Raw genomic sequence first — 15558 nt, 5'->3', positions numbered from 1 at the left:
GGTTGTTACTGCTGTTTTTGTTCAGTTTTTTTTCCTTAAGGAAATACGGGAGAGTGAACTACTTTTGTCTTACCAGGTAACTAAACTTGCATGCTAAAAAATGCAATTTAAACCTGTCTGTTGCAACGTGACGGTTTCCATACAGATTGATGGAATAAATGTAAACATGAATAAAATAAACAACCTGAAAATACATCCACCAGTGATATTAAAAAAAAAGTATTTTTTAACTAAATCAGGTTATGAATGATAGTTGCTCTACCAGATGGGAATATGGGAATAAAACGTGTATATTTGCTGTTTGTAAGTCCTGTTCTAAGTCCATACCTACTTATCATTTCCACCTAAATACTCTTTTATGTATTTTGCGCCATAACATTAGGTGGAAAGTTATGGGGCAGAGAGGAGACTTTATCAGCAAATATACACTTTAAATTGCTGTCATAATTAATGTAAAGCTTGTAAGAATACCTAACTTCATCTCTAATCCCTGTGTTTAGGAGTGAAGCCACCACCACACACAAATTTATGATACTAGGATATCTGCAAGTCGCTTTCAAAGATGTCTGACATTCTAACAAGAGGGTTCAAGGCCCAGCTGACCACAGCTATGGAATCTATTTCGAGGAGAGCCGTGTTTGAGATAATGAAGATTTTTGAAAACACATTGTATGACAATCAAATGGAGCTGGCACAGAAAGGACAAGAGGTCGCCCAACTTAAAATAAAGCTACAGACAGCAGAGCTAAAGCTGAAAGAACTTGAGGATACAAGAGGAAGACAGGTAAAGACGAATAAAGTCCAGACGAATCCGTCGCAAACAGATGTTGAAGGTGTCACAGAAACTCCAGGACAGTCTTCTGAGGTCCCTGAGATTGATTTTGAAGGTATAATTTTAAATGTAGTTACTTCTTTGACTACATTATGACTAAATGACATTTATGAACAAATAGGTGTTACTGTTTATAACCTCCAGGGCAGTGGTGTAGTGTGTGTGCAGAGTTGATCATAATTGATTATTTGATTTAATCTTGGTAGACTGTCGCAAGATTATTGTTACTCAGTAAAACAGTTGCCTGGCTTAACTTTAAGCATGTTTGCAATTTTCGTGCATTGGTTTGTGCAGTACCCGATGACTGGTGTTCTCCTCTGGGCTACGAGACTGTGACCAAACCAGATGAAGTTGTGTGTCCCAGTGTACGACTACGGCCGTTGTCCATACCTCTGTGTCATATTACAATCCCCAAGAATGAGGTATGTAGTTGAAGGTAGAACTGTGGATGTAGCATCCTTAACCACCAGAGAAATCTGCAACTTGACTTTTATGTTTTCAGAAGAGGGAAAAAAAACGTCTTAGTTTTGTGACGACTTGAGGCTCACTTACAACATTTCACAGAAAACTGAAATTTAGGAGTGCAATGATGTGTATACAGCTACATAGTTTGTAAGATGAGAATTTACAAATTTGTTGGGTTATCAAATGTTATTGATTGACTAATTGTATTTAATAATCATATGAGGTGGCATGCAATGCACACTGGTGCATTATTATTACTTTCACTAAGTGGTGAAAACACATTTTTAAAAATGAAACCAATAAAAACAATAGCTAAACCTTTAAATCAAACCGAAATTTACAAATGCATGCTGAAATTGTGCAAGTTCACCTAAGATGTTGTGGCTCCTAATGACTTAATAAAAAATTAAAATGTTTACTGCACTCTTCTGTTCTGTTACATCTATTTACTTTACTTATTTACTTTAGCTGAAAACTAAAAGAAACAAATTCTTCATATGATGTTTGTCTCTTTATGCAAACACAGCTCTATGAGCATTTCGTTTACTTGTAAATTGCCCTGTTAGTCTTTGGAGATTATCATCTATATGTATATCTATATTTTAGGCAGTTCGCTGTGACATTGACTTGAACCAGAGAAGAAAGGGTGCCAGGAGATCCAGTAGAAGTGAGTCTTAATTCTTTCATTTACTATTTCATGCCAGAAGTGACAGCGCGCCTCTGTTTTCCATGTGATAATATTGTTGGTGGGTGTTGTGAGCAAAAGTTTCAGTGAATCATCAGATCTGTTTATAGTTTTCTACTCAGCAGATATTTAATTTTGCCTAATTACTTGTGCCAATTAATGGAGCAGCATGATTAGCTGTCTCTTCAGTGAATCTGTCATCCTGAGGTTGAACTGGAACTCCCCCATGCTTGAAATACTATTATTTTTCTGATCTGCACCCTCACTGAGCTCAGGGTAGCAGCATGTGAACCGGTTCCCCATCTATTGTTGGATCTGGTTGGAGTGGCCCTACAACTTGGTGCAACTCTCAAGAGCAGAGATGATATAGAGACGTGTCACAACAGTGAACTGGGGTCTGCAGTACAAAGAAAATCCAATGTGCCCAACCTGGGCAATCAAGCTAAGCAGTCACATGAAGGCGCTCGTCAACTAAAGAAGTTGGCACAATCTAGCTATCAGCGTGTTCAGATGAAAGGGTGGGTGTTGACAGAATGTGACCAGTAAGAAATGCGAACCAGTCTACTGACATCAGGGCAACTGATTTTACAGAGAAAAGGTGAAGATGTTAAGTACATAATACAAGCTGAAAGTAACACATCTCCTAAAGACAAAGCAGCAATTTGAGTTTGCGTGGGTTTAAAGATGTTTGGTCACTAAGACTTAAAAAGAGCTGCTGTGTTGTTATAAAGTTCAACCTATTTGAAGTAAGGATGGAAAATAGGCAAAAATGTTGTCTGTAAGTTAGCTGGGTACCACAGCTCTGTCATTAAGACTGATTAGAATTTGATGGATTCAAATTGTTATTCATTAATTTGATATGTAGATGTGCATAAGAGAGTTTTAGATTTTACTGTCTCAGATGCAGCCTTGTGGAGTTAAATGGTCTGAGAGAAAAAAATTTATATAAAAACAGAATTCAAATTTAGGTTTACTTGCATGTGCTTTGGATCAAAAAGTACAAGAAGGTTCCATGTTTTAGGATCCTGTATTAATGCTTGTAAAACAATGGGATTGTTGTTTACACTAAATAGAACCAATTGTATGCTAAAATAAAAGATACTTTAAGCTGCTTTCTTTAAAAAATGCTAAAATAAGTCTCCAAATATACTTGAGTGTGTACTAATAAATCACAAAGCCTTCCCAAGTAAAGTTTCTGTGTATCCTATTAAGTATAGCTTATAAAATTTAAACTGCAGCTCTTCATGTGGATGTGTATTACCAGTCTGCAATCTGGCTGATCTAGGAATAAGAAAGTGTAAGAAATATCACCATTTTCCCCTTCATATTTGCTTATGCAGTGCTCAGCTTTGTGATATCAGTTAAATGTTTGCATTAGTTTATTTCAAAATGCAAATGCACAGTTTGGCATATAACATTCATGTTATGTTAAATATTTTTTCCATGTTTTTCTTCACAGTTTCAAATTTAAAAGAGAGCAAAAATACAGGTAAGGACAAAAGATTTCCAGCACATGATCATCGGTTTCAGAACATTAAAAATGATGTGAAACTGTTACTCCATGACATCAAAGAGGAATATCCGGACCTAATTGCTTTGGGACATCATAGACGAAGGAGGAGAAAATTAACAGGACAAAAGCAAGAAAATGAAGTGAAGAGCAGAAGAGAGCAAAGAAAAACTGCATCAACTGAGTCCACGTCCAAAGAACATGAAACAATGGAAAGTGGCAGCAAAAATGCTTACTCCTGCAAGATTTGCAAAAAAGTCTTCGATACAGAATTTGGCCGAGATGTGCACGTACGATCACACAAGACGTGTCGAGGCTGCAAGAAAATCTTCCCATTTCCGAGCACACTGAGACATCATAAACGTAATTGTGCAAAACTCAAGAAATTGTTGGCAGCCAGCTCTGAAGGCAAACCAGCTGATAAAAGAGAAAACCGTACGGCAAGCAAAAAACAGGCCATCAGTGAAGAGAGCACACATTCCTCAAGCAGCAACAACAACAAGGAGGGAAATAAAAACGCGGGAAGGTATCCCTGCACGCACTGCAGCAAGTCATTTGATTTTCGGTTCAAGTTAATAGAGCACATGCGGATTCATACCGGTGAAAAGCCGTATTCATGCAGCATTTGTCAAAAGACGTTCCGCATTGCTCAGTCACTCAGATTGCACATGGTGAAAAGACACAACAACCAAAACACGGAAATAAATGGAGACCTATATTGGACCAAACCTTTAGAAGAGATCGAAGAGAACACAGGGGGTTCAGTTTCTCCCCGCAAACACACAAGTGAGGAAATTGTGCAAAACAAAGAAGGGCGTCAGTCAAAGAAAAGCTCCAGATGGCAAACAATGGGCGTGCGGCACAATCGTGGCTTCATGTGCTTATTCTGTCACAAGGTGTTGAGGAGCAAAATAATCTTGATTGAACACTATCGCATCCACACAGGAGAGAAACCCCTAAAATGCGACAGGTGTCCTGCAATGTTTCGTACTAATGCGCAGCTGTACGTGCACAAAAAGAAGTGCCGCTGTCCACCGGCAGCTATGCAGTGCAAGAAGTGTGGGAAACAATTACCCTCACAAGAAGTTTATGACAAGCATGTGTCTAAATGTAAAAATTAGAGCTCGTCTAAAGGACTAAACCAAAGGACTCCTCTAGTACCATATTGCGCGCTAACATCAGTATTATAACATCAATTACTTTGAGTAAAGGTGTCATTACCTGACTGTGGACATTGAAACACTGGATTTTGTCTCTGGTGGCTTTAAGTTAAACTGTACTGTTTGTTTGTTTGTTTGTTTTTGTTTAATACAATTACTTGATTGTCTTTCATCTGTGGTGTATTTTAAAACAATACATGAAACATAATAATCCACAATCAGGTGACGTCTGCTATCGACAAATTGGTATGAAGAAATGTCGCTAAACTAAGAGTTACAGTTTTTTGATCCACCTAAAACTTTTTTTCACTAATATCATGAAAATACATTTTGGGGTTTAAGCAATGGTTCAAGCTAGTGCAGATGTATACTAACCCTCAGGAATTTCAGTCTAAATACTTCTAAAGATGTTTTTGGGTTTGTTTGGGTTTGTTTTAAATATATTAAATACCTCATAAATTGGGATAGTTCTGAACTTCAAAAGTTCTGTAAAACCAACATTGCCTTAAAGCAGACCTGCACTTTGACCATAATAGTGACTGCAGTGGTTGTGGTAATGGATACTGAAAGATACATAGATCCCTGCTTGCTAAACTCTGTTTTAAAGGCTTACCCTCTTGTTCTTGTTTATAACTTGAGGTAAATGCCATTCTTGCTGTCTCTTTGTTTTGTGTTTAGCTTGTCCTGTCGTGGTCAACAGGAATTTGAGAAATCGCATGACTTGACCTTTCACATCATCCCAAATTGCCTGATGTGCTTGAGTGTTTGAGCTTTTCATGTTGACTGTATTTACTGGAAAAAATCAGTTATTCTAAAGGTTCAACTTGTTTCATATCTGAAAACATTTCATTGTTCTGTGGTTTTGATACCTTTGCAATTTTTTATACAGTTTTAAATATATTTTGTACGTTTGTTCAGTGTTTTTTTTTTTTTTGTCCAAGTTTACAAATTTCAGAATGTGTTTATGTGTGCATTAAATATTGATTTCTGAAACAGTCAGAACAATATGAATGTGTTTTATTTTTTTATCTGCTCCAAACCAAATGTGTGTTTTTATTTTTGTCGTGTGGGTTTTTCTTTTTAACCTATATGTAATAGGTGATCTTACAAGCCTGTTATACTTTTTCTTTGTAACCGGACTGTAATTGCTAGATTGAATTGTTGTCACTTTTAAATAAAACCCCTATTTTATACCTTTTGTCATTTATGTATTTAATATGAATTTAGAGAAGATTCAAATTGCAGCAATAGGGATTTTCGATGAATACAAATGAATGTGCTCTGAACAGTTTAGCCTTCTTATCGCGAGACTTGCGGCGGTGATCACGTCGCAGGTACCAACCTGCTAGCTCAAGAAAAACTACATTGAGTTTTGTTTTAATGCTCAGTGAAGATATTTTCCCACCGACTACTGTCGGCCATTACGGTCCTGTGCTTTTGGTCGTTTCTTCCTTCAGTTGTGCTGTGAGCTTCAGGGCTGAATAGTAAAGGCTACGCTTGATTGGCTCCCGTGTTTACACGTTAACCGGAGGTAACGTTAGCTAGCTCGGTGTAACGGCACTGAACGCCTTGCCTGGTCACAGCCAGTTTCTCAACGCTAGACTGAAGTTAACTATGTTTATACTCTTCTTCCATACAAACTGGCTTTTTGCATTACAGCATATTGCTTGCCATCATCGTGTGTAACACGAACACTAGCAGTAGCTTAAGTGATAAACCATAGTTTCATAGAGGAGTTTTTGTGATTATTATAACATTACTATAAAGCAGCACACATTGTAGATATCGAGTTATAAATGCTAGCTGCTGTTATAAATGTCTGATGGCGTAATGCTGTAAATTGGCTATTTAGTATGGCAGCATCTCATGGCAGTTCATAGATGCCACGGCAGAGGAGTGTATAGCGGTAGCCACGTCGTCCGTCTACTCCCTCTGGAGGCAAACCACAGAAGAAAACAGCAGTGGCAAACAGCTGTTATCATTAAAACAGCATCCACAAAACAAAGGACAATGGAGTCTGTGAGGAGCGCTTTCCATGCTCAGCTGGCCACCGTCATGGACTCACTCCTGGCAGCAGCTGTGTGCGAGATAGCCAAGATCTTTGAGAGCAGCCTGTGTGAACAGCAGGCAGAGCTGGCGCAGAAAACCGAGGAGCTCTCCATCCTCCGGTGTAAGCTGGAGAAAGTGGAGAGGAGGCAGAAGGCAAAGGGTGGAGGGAGCGAGGAAGGAGAGATGTCCTCAGGAGACAGAGAGGGCAGCTTGAGGCAACAGACCCTGACAGGATCAGGTATTACAGCTGACTTTGTCTGATTCAAGCTGGTTCATGAACAACTCAATTTGGTCATCGTCAGGTCATCATCATCATATCTATACCTGCTCATCCCGTTATCAGCTCCATTGAACCTGTTGTGTTCATCATTATGTAGACCTATTACCTACTGAATTAGCGCCAGAGATGGTTACAAATTACAGTTCTCTCGCACAGGACTGAATATGGGAAAAGATGTCTCTTCTCATTCTGACCCAGTAGAAGGAGTCAGCCAGAGCCTTGGTAAACTGAAGGAGGAGGTCAAAGGTCAGGATGGAGCTTCAGTAAAGCACGAGGTCAGACCCTCCCCTGCCTCTGTGTCATTCAGAAGTTGCCTGTTTTATTAAACTGCAGCAATTAAGTCTTTATGACTTCTTAACATTCACCTGCTAAACTTTCCCTGCCTTTTCTAAGTCTCATAGCTACATTTTACTTTTTCAATTCAGCGTGCTGGGTCACGGCCTGGCCTGGGGTCTTTCACAGCCCAAGCGCCAGAGAGAAGCCTCGCAGCTGGGGACGAGATGCAGATTGATGCCCTGACTGCTACACAAGCTAAGACAAAATGTAACTAAGTCACAATCTATTGCTAAAACAAGAGAAGCTATGAGAATAAGTAATCAAAGCGAGAATAATAGTGAGAAGGCTGAAAGTAGCTAAATTGTGGGTGTTTTTTTCTTCCATATTTCTTTGCAGTATCTCACTGGGATCAGAGCAGTCGTGGTGCAGACCACAGACCCCTTCAGGATCAAGCCTCTGCCCCATTTCTCTCCATCTCCCAGAGTGGACGCTGCTCCCCCAGACCTGACCCTAGCCTGGCTCAACCAGGTGAGTGGTTACCTGGGTTGGACACCACCCGAGGTGGGGTGTCCAGTCTGGAGAACCTGCAGGCAGACAGAACCAGCTGCACTGGTGCAGCTAGCAGCAGCTCTGGCACAGATGCGCCCTGCTTCAGGCCTGGTTTTGGCTCAGATGAGACCAGTAACGAAGACGATGACAACTCTTTCCCATTTCTGGACCAGGAGCCTGAGAACCAGAACTCCAACCAGAATGCAGAGAGGGGTGCCCAGCAGGATCAATCCCAAGCCCCACCTGGTGAGTCACTATGGAGACCAAGAGACGAGAGGGGTGGGAGAGCCTCCGTGAATAACACCCGGCGAGTCACAAATTTTGGAAACAGAGACCCTCTCCGACCCCAGTCTAATACACAGCTGCTCACTTTACGACACACAAACGCTCTTAGCCACAATCCAGCTTCAAGTGGAGGGAACGGCCGACCTTACACCTGCCCATACTGCACAAAGTGTTTTACGTACCCCTCCCACCAGCGCAGACACCTTTTACGCCACACAGGAGTCAGACTGCATCCCTGTCAGTTTTGTGAAAAGAGCTTCCTCACTCCCTCTGAGCTCACTGTGCACACTCGCACACATACAGGGGAGCGGCCTTTTGGCTGTGCTCAGTGTGGTAAACGTTTCGCCCGCAGCGGGAACCTGAGAGCGCATCAACGGGACGTTCACATGGGGAAGAGGCCCTTTGCTTGCACAGAGTGCGGAAAGAGATTTGCCCACAGGGGAAACCTTAGGGTGCACAATCACAGAGTCCACCAAGGAGATCCCTACTATATGGATAACCAGCAGGAGCCTGACATAGTCCCAAATCCCATTTAAAAAGATTTTTTAAATTAAAAAAATGGATCTGCACTTTGAATTTCATTTGCACAATAAATCCTAAAAACTTCTTTGAAGGTTGCCTGTATTAGTGAGCACTTAAAATAGTTTAAAATACTTCAGATTTTTCTTTTATTTGTTTCTGTTTTGAGACAAGTGTTAAATTAATTATCCAAAGTTTAAGCTGCATTTATTGACCCACAGAATCAAAGTTAGTTTCTAAATGTTTTTTTCAGTTTTGACTTATAATTTTGGGTCCCGCAAAAAGAAAGAGCTTGTTATTTTGCTGTATTGTAAATGAGTAGATGTGATTTTCCAAGAATAAGAAACATTGGCTGCTGATGTGAAAAATGTAATAATAATGATTCTCCGGGCTGACTTTATCTTCCAGTGATGTTCTTCCCTGAATGTGGACAGTTGGCAAATGAATCCAAGCACCTTTTCATTATTTAATGTGACAAAACTCCAAAATAATAATAATAATAATATTTTTTGTAAAGCGAATAAAGAAAGACTAGTTGGTATTAGCTTAGGACATGTGGCATGCAGAGGTAGGATAGCACATCTGTTTCTTCACATTTATCCTGTACTGCCTATCTCCTCAAACCATTAAGTTGAATGTATTGTGAAAAAAATGGAAATGTGTTCCTTCAACAAGTCCATAATCATGATGTTAAAAAACTGTACTTTCCTTTCATCCTGTTTTTGCAAAGTGAAATTAAACACCATAGTCATGCATTAACTCCTTATATTTCTCCTAAGCCTGAAAAATCACTTCACTTCAGAGTTTGGTTTTAGTTTCGCTGCACAAGTCTTTGTCAGACACTAGGGGGCAGTGCCAACACACAAAAGAGTTTTAGAAACAGCTTTGGACAGCTTTGGACATTTTGGTAGTGTTGCCCTATATTTCAGATCTTTTTCCATGATGCACGCACTTGTGTCATCGTGCCATCTATCAAGCTGTGCTTGTTAGGCAAAATCTAAACGAGAGTACCTCGGTTACTGGGTTTAGGTGCTCAAGACCCAATTTGTCTTTAGCCGTTTGGCTTTAAAAGCAAAAACAGCAGTTTAATTATTGTCAGAGGGGCCATTCTATTTTTACTCCAGTCTATATCTTCAAAAGATGTGCTGAAAGATTTTGAGCCTTTCATAAAACTATATTTGCATATGCTTTTATGAACAACACCATAATAAGTCCCCGTGTGTGTTTTCTTCTCTCCATATAGTTCCTGAAAAAGTTACTTCCTAATTGTGGAAGTGAGTGGATACAGAACCCAGATGTCTCATTCTATGTAAAATGTTAAAAAGTATTTTTCACTCTTAATTATTCAAGTTAAATCAGAATCCATTGAAACTCGAAGTTGGTATGAAATATTACTGCCTCTTTCATGTAGCTTAGGGCTGCAAAAAAGACAGAATTTAGTTCTAATAACACAAACTTAAATAACTTTAACCTCAAGCATGTCTTCTTACGCACAAGCCTAAAAATGCCTCAAGTGTGTAGGTTATGTGGAGGTTGATGGGATATTTGTTCGTGTCTCATCTCAGGAGCTGAGTGATGCCTGGCTGACCTCTGTGTATATATGTATTCCCCAGGCAGCTGAGTCCTTGCTTTGCTCATGGAAAGATTACATTCAGTGACCTCCCATCCCCCAAAAGGTCACCTGTGTCCGTGTCTCCCTCTGGGTTTTGTGCTCACAGTTGTGAAACAAAAAAAAATCCTGACATTTGTAACAAGTGAACAACCAATTCTGAAGTGGAGCTTATAAAGGACAAAGAGAAAAGCAAGCATGAGGAGTTTTGTGTTTTACTTTATTTGTATTTTTAATTTGTGAGTCAGATAAGGGCCAGTGCGCCTGTCTGAGTGAACTGCTGTTAATGTGAGCCAATTGAACCCCCCTACTGTGTAAAGCTGCAAGCTCTTACGGTCCTTTTCGGGGCATGCAGTGTTTAAGTACTGTATTTATGACTGCAATGTCAAATGGTAAGCCAAATCTATACATAGACTCAATAAAGGGTTGTGTATATGTGCTTGCATCAACAGGCAGTCAGTCACACAGGCTTTGCAGTGTTTTCTGTTTGTATATTTAGTTATGTGTAATCCCCTTTCTGGTATAAGCAGCTTTGCCCCAGTGGGTAAAAGCAACAAATGAACAGCTGAGTAGTCTGGAAAGACTATGCAGCATTACCGCTTAATAACAATGCGATAAAAGGTTTGCATAAACGCAAAATATATATGCAGATATGCTCTAGACTATAGTGCTTTCTGCCATATCAGCCCAAGTCTTAATAGCTCCATAGTCCATTTGCCCAGTGATCTGATTGGGTAGAAATTTAATTGCTCTCACAGTTGGCACAGAATAATAACTATATAGTGTCGTTATGATTATAGTGTTGCCATTCTATATTTCAGCAGGGGTCAGGCCATAATGTGCTCACCATCTTTCAGATTATTTGTCTTTAAACTGCTGTACCTCCAGCCACCTCCCTGCCTTAGGTCCAAAGAGTCATTCCATCATCATCCCATAATCCACCAGGAGTTTAAACGATCCCCCTGACACCCAGTGAATGCGCCCTCCTCCCCAAACATGTCATGCAGATGGAAAAATGAAAAGAATAATTTCCCCCCATTGACATATCAGTCAAATGCAACTGTGGAGGATGTTTATTTTTATAGATGTACTCCTCTCTTTTTCATTTTCAAACATTTTCTTGTTATTCTTATGGTTGTATTTATGTGTTGCCAGTTTCTTTTAATGTGTTTCTGTCTGTGTGTACGCGTTTTGAAGCCATGAGGGATTTAGCACTGCCCCAAGGCTGCTCGTAATCTACCCAGTCCCACCACTCCCCAGGGGCTGTGGTTTCATGCGGGTTGCCATTACTGTAGTGAAACCCCCCCTTTAGGGGATTGCAATGCTGTCTCCAGCTCAAGGCACTGAGTTGATCCATCGTCTGCGGACTGTGTTTAAGCACTCACTTAATGTGCTAATAGTGTTAGACTGGGGAGATGCTGAAGAGCTTTTACCTTTCATCAGCTAAAGCTTTGTCTGTTAGAAATGCTGATTTCATGGCTGCTGAGTCGAAATTGTGAAATATTACGTGAGGTTCTGGTTTTTGATAGCAAGAGCTTTTTATCAAAGAGGCTGATGGGATTGTTTCCATAGATAAAGATGATGCCTACATGGAACCTGAACCAGGGTGGGGGACTCAGAGGGTCACAGGTAGTGGACGGAATCTCCTTCGGGCGCTGGGTTTCGCTGAGCCTCTTCACATGCTGGGGAGGTCACAGAGCGTGATGGAGGGGTGGAGTGGGACTACATTATCTTTCCCTTTTTGGAGTTCCTGTGTGTGTGTATGTGTGCGTGAGAGTCTGCACGATTGAGTGTGTTCTCCATAGGCTGCTCTTGGGTTGCTAAGCAACTCTGTGTCTGCACGGTGAAGTGGGGGTGGGAAGGAAGAGAAGCACCAGGTCAACAGAGGCAGACATAAGCGTCGCTGCTTCTGATTGGATCTACCAGTGCTCCTGATGAGTGATGCTGATTGTTATCATATTGGCTGGGTGTAGGTCTGAATCATGTTGGGATATCAAGGTCCATCACCTCCCTTCTTCAGTCATTATCTCTATCAGTAGCTGATTCAGATACAGTCTGTTCACCTGTGAGTTTGTGTGTATAAAAAGTGTGTTTTTACTTGAATTAACACAGGTACAACCACACTACACAGTTTAATCTAATACATAGGTCTTAATTCCTCTAATGTCACATTTTAGATACAAGTGTTTCACGTTTGCAAAAGCAAAAACAGGAGGAGAGAGGAGAGAGTTTAGCGATTCAGTTGTTTTTGATCTATACAGGAAATGTTAAGAAAGGATGGACACAAGGATTATTTTATAGTTTCCTTTCCATACTAACAGATAACTAACCAATTTTGAGTTAAACAAAAATCTGATATTCAGGCAATTCCCCTAAATGAAAATACCAAACTAAATAATGAACCTATGTGGGAAAATTTTGGGTGTTTTGCTTGAACAGAGACTGACTTTTAAAAGCAATGTGGTCTGGTCTGCTCTGATGTAACCTTTGTAATTAGGGGTTTTGTTGTTTATTGGATGGCTTCTGCAAGTAAGGTGTCCCACTTTATATGGGGCTACAAAGCATTTCTGTCATTTGTCCCAGATCAAACATGTCTCACGAGAAACGTGTTGCTCCTAAGGAAACATGCATCCAAACTGAGACCTCAGCAAAAAGTACCTGAGAAAACAGTTACCAGTTTTAACACGTATTGCAACAGAAGAAGGGACTACATGCATGTGTAAGAAGATTTTCACATAAGATCATAATAACAAATGTGCATTTGTGCATATTTAACCTGCTTATATGAGACATATCACATATATCCCATCCATATTTAGCTTCTTGAGGTCTAGCAGTCTATTAGCGGGTGTCCTGTGCAATGAATATTGCATCATGTGTGATTCAGCAAATCAGATCTAAACTGTTTTCTTCATTTCAGCTAATTCTGTTGTCTCCCACTCACAATCTAATATCCAGGTTGTGATCACTTCAGTCTTTCCTCAGAACAATGTTATATCTTGTCCTTGTCTTACTCACTAGAAATGGCACTAATAATTTTTCATGCGTCCTCCACTTGGATGTTTTGAATAATATTAACAGAGTCTGCAGGGGTGTCCCCACCGTTTCTATTGAAAGAGATAGTGAGAGGACACAAAACAGCTCAGATTCTCTGTGTAGGGCAACGAGTCCAATTAAGGGAGGGAATGATGGGTGGTCACGCTCTTTTGTTACCAAGGTTACAGGATGGGTCCAAAGCCAAGCCTTGACAAAAGGCACCGTCTCTACAGACAGAAGAGAGACCCAAGGCCACACAGCCAGGTCCAGGGTCAGGCAGAGCATGGAAACAAGGAAAAGCTGGCTTTAAATTTACTGCAGCTAAACAAAACTGCTGTAAGTAAGGTGATAATGATAATTACTGTGTGCGTGTTTAGTCGCGTTTCCACCTGTTGTAATGATTTGTTTTTCCAACCATAAAAAGTAAACAAGAGGACACTGTAAAAAGTGTTTTAAGCTCTATTATACCTGTTCTTTTATTTTTCATTAATTTACTAAAAGTTCTGACTTTAATCTCAGAATCCTGAGACAAAAGTCAGAATTCTGAGAAAAAAAGTCAGAACTTTGACACCCAGTGTACGCTTTATTAGAAAAAAAGTCAGAATTCTGAAATTAAAGTCAGAACTCTGAGAGAAAAAGTCAGAATACTGACTTTTTTTAAATCAGAATTTGGAGATTAAAGCCTCAGAATTAATCTCAGAAGTCAGATTTTTCTTCTTTTCTGAGATAAAAGTCAGAATTCTGAAATTAAAGTCAGAATTCCGGAAAAGAAGAAAAAAGACATGCCCACTTTTTTTCCCCAGAGGCCTGAATCTTCTTTTGTAATTTTGAGCTAGATAAATTCTTAAATTTACTTAATGCTTAAAGGAACTCTTTACCATTATAGGGAAAATTGCACTGTTGAGGCACAAACAGTTACCTTACATTGGTTGAAAACAGAAGGACTTTGTCACATTTACAAGAATAAAGGTGATTAGTAGTAGTGTCAAAGCTTAGTTTTGCAGTTCGATGCTTTTCATTTGCAGATTTATAATTTCTCACATCAATTCCTCTTTTGGTCTTGCCATAAGTGCTGTGGCAGGGTATTACTGAAGCTTAATACTTACCCTACTTTTGGATGAGGTCTGTGTAAGCACAGTAGTCCCGCCAACCTGTTGTAGGGACAGCCAATCAGAAGGAATTTGGAATAAAGGTAGGGAGGCTTTAAGGGGAGAGGATCTAACGTGTCTCCTTTTAGACAGTGAAACCAAAGGGCTGGAAATTCCCAGTTTCAGGTACTCTAGCAGAGTCATGATCTAAAAATGCCATTAGTCCACTATAATATGTACAGGTAGCTAGCTATACCTATGCATGGGGGGGAAAAGGGGTTTGTGGTATATTTTATGCTGGCAGGGGGCACAGAGAAGGTCAGATATGGCAGCAATGTGTGGCGCATTGCTCATCATTGGTAAGTGGTGGGTGGGGGAGGGCAATGCTGGCAGTCTTGGAGTAAGTCAGATAAACAGCTCTTCTTGTTCACTGGGAAGGGGGGAAGGTTAAATCCTGGTGGCAGACAGCCAGCACCAGTGATGACACCAACTGTCACTGGCAGCCCCTCACTCCCTGCTGCTGTGCTAACTCCACTGTCTCTCTCTGTGTGTGTGTGTGTGTGTGTGTGTGTGTGTGTGTCCACTCGAGCATTGGTGTGTGAACTGAAGTGCTATTTCCTTTAGCGTGTGGTCATTTTTGATCCCCTGGAGTAAGGATGGGCAATATGGTTGATAAGCGCAAGTGGAACATCTGTTTAATGAATCCCCACAACTCTATAGAACAGCTCATCTGAAGCATTTCATTCATGCTTCATATTTATTTATTTATTTGGTACTTTTCTTACTGGGCATTACTGTGCTTTGCTCTATGGCTACTGTGTTAGTAGTGTGTCACATCATTTGTCCAGCACATTTGCTCGGACAACTCTGTTTACACTGTCTGCAGCTTATAGTAGAATACACATCATATGAGGATATAGTGGTGTGAAGTGATGTCTTCTCCTCTAGACTCTGGCATACTGCTGAAAAGGTAATAAACAATAAACAGTATTGGCTGGCTGTTATTTGTTGTAGATAATCTTTTAGGCCTTCTTTTGTCCTGTTCTCTCAAATTCTTTAAGGATACACTGCACACTGTGCCAAAATATGCCAGGTTTTCAGCTAATAACTCATTGGGAATCACTTTGTTAGTTCAAAACTATTATTTTCATCCTGCCAAACTGTGTTGTCTTTGATATTTATTTATTTATTTATTGTAGATTTAACTAAAGAAAT

At 40.1% G+C, this 15558-nt stretch overlaps 1 protein-coding gene across 8 annotated transcripts in view; it reads left to right on the top strand.

The window, feature by feature from the left end:
* Positions 1–9671, top strand: part of LOC102799358 (uncharacterized) — a 10522-nt gene extending 851 nt beyond the window's left edge. For 3 of the 8 annotated variants that reach the window (XM_006781392.3, XM_006781393.3, XM_006781389.3), the window contains exons 2-8: positions 501–887; positions 1127–1254; positions 1904–1964; positions 3442–3471; positions 7138–7256; positions 7407–7524; positions 7654–9658. In XM_006781392.3, coding sequence (XP_006781455.2) covers positions 563–887; positions 1127–1254; positions 1904–1964; positions 3442–3471; positions 7138–7256; positions 7407–7524; positions 7654–8627 — 1755 coding nt within the window. In that variant the 5' untranslated portion in view covers positions 501–562 and the 3' untranslated portion in view covers positions 8628–9658. Of the gene's footprint in view, positions 77–500; positions 888–1126; positions 1255–1903; positions 1965–3441; positions 5851–5970; positions 6940–7137; positions 7257–7406; positions 7525–7653 lie in introns of those variants that run through there. The other 5 variants (XM_006781388.3, XM_006781395.3, XM_087850180.1 and 2 more) reach the window with 5 other exon arrangements.
* Positions 9672–15558: the final 5887 nt, after the last annotated feature.

This window comes from Neolamprologus brichardi, chromosome 2, assembly GCF_056152115.1.
Source record: "Neolamprologus brichardi isolate AB-2024 chromosome 2, ASM5615211v1, whole genome shotgun sequence".
Taxonomy (NCBI): Eukaryota; Metazoa; Chordata; class Actinopteri; order Cichliformes; family Cichlidae; genus Neolamprologus; species Neolamprologus brichardi.
This window is presented reverse-complemented; position numbering and strand designations above follow the sequence as displayed.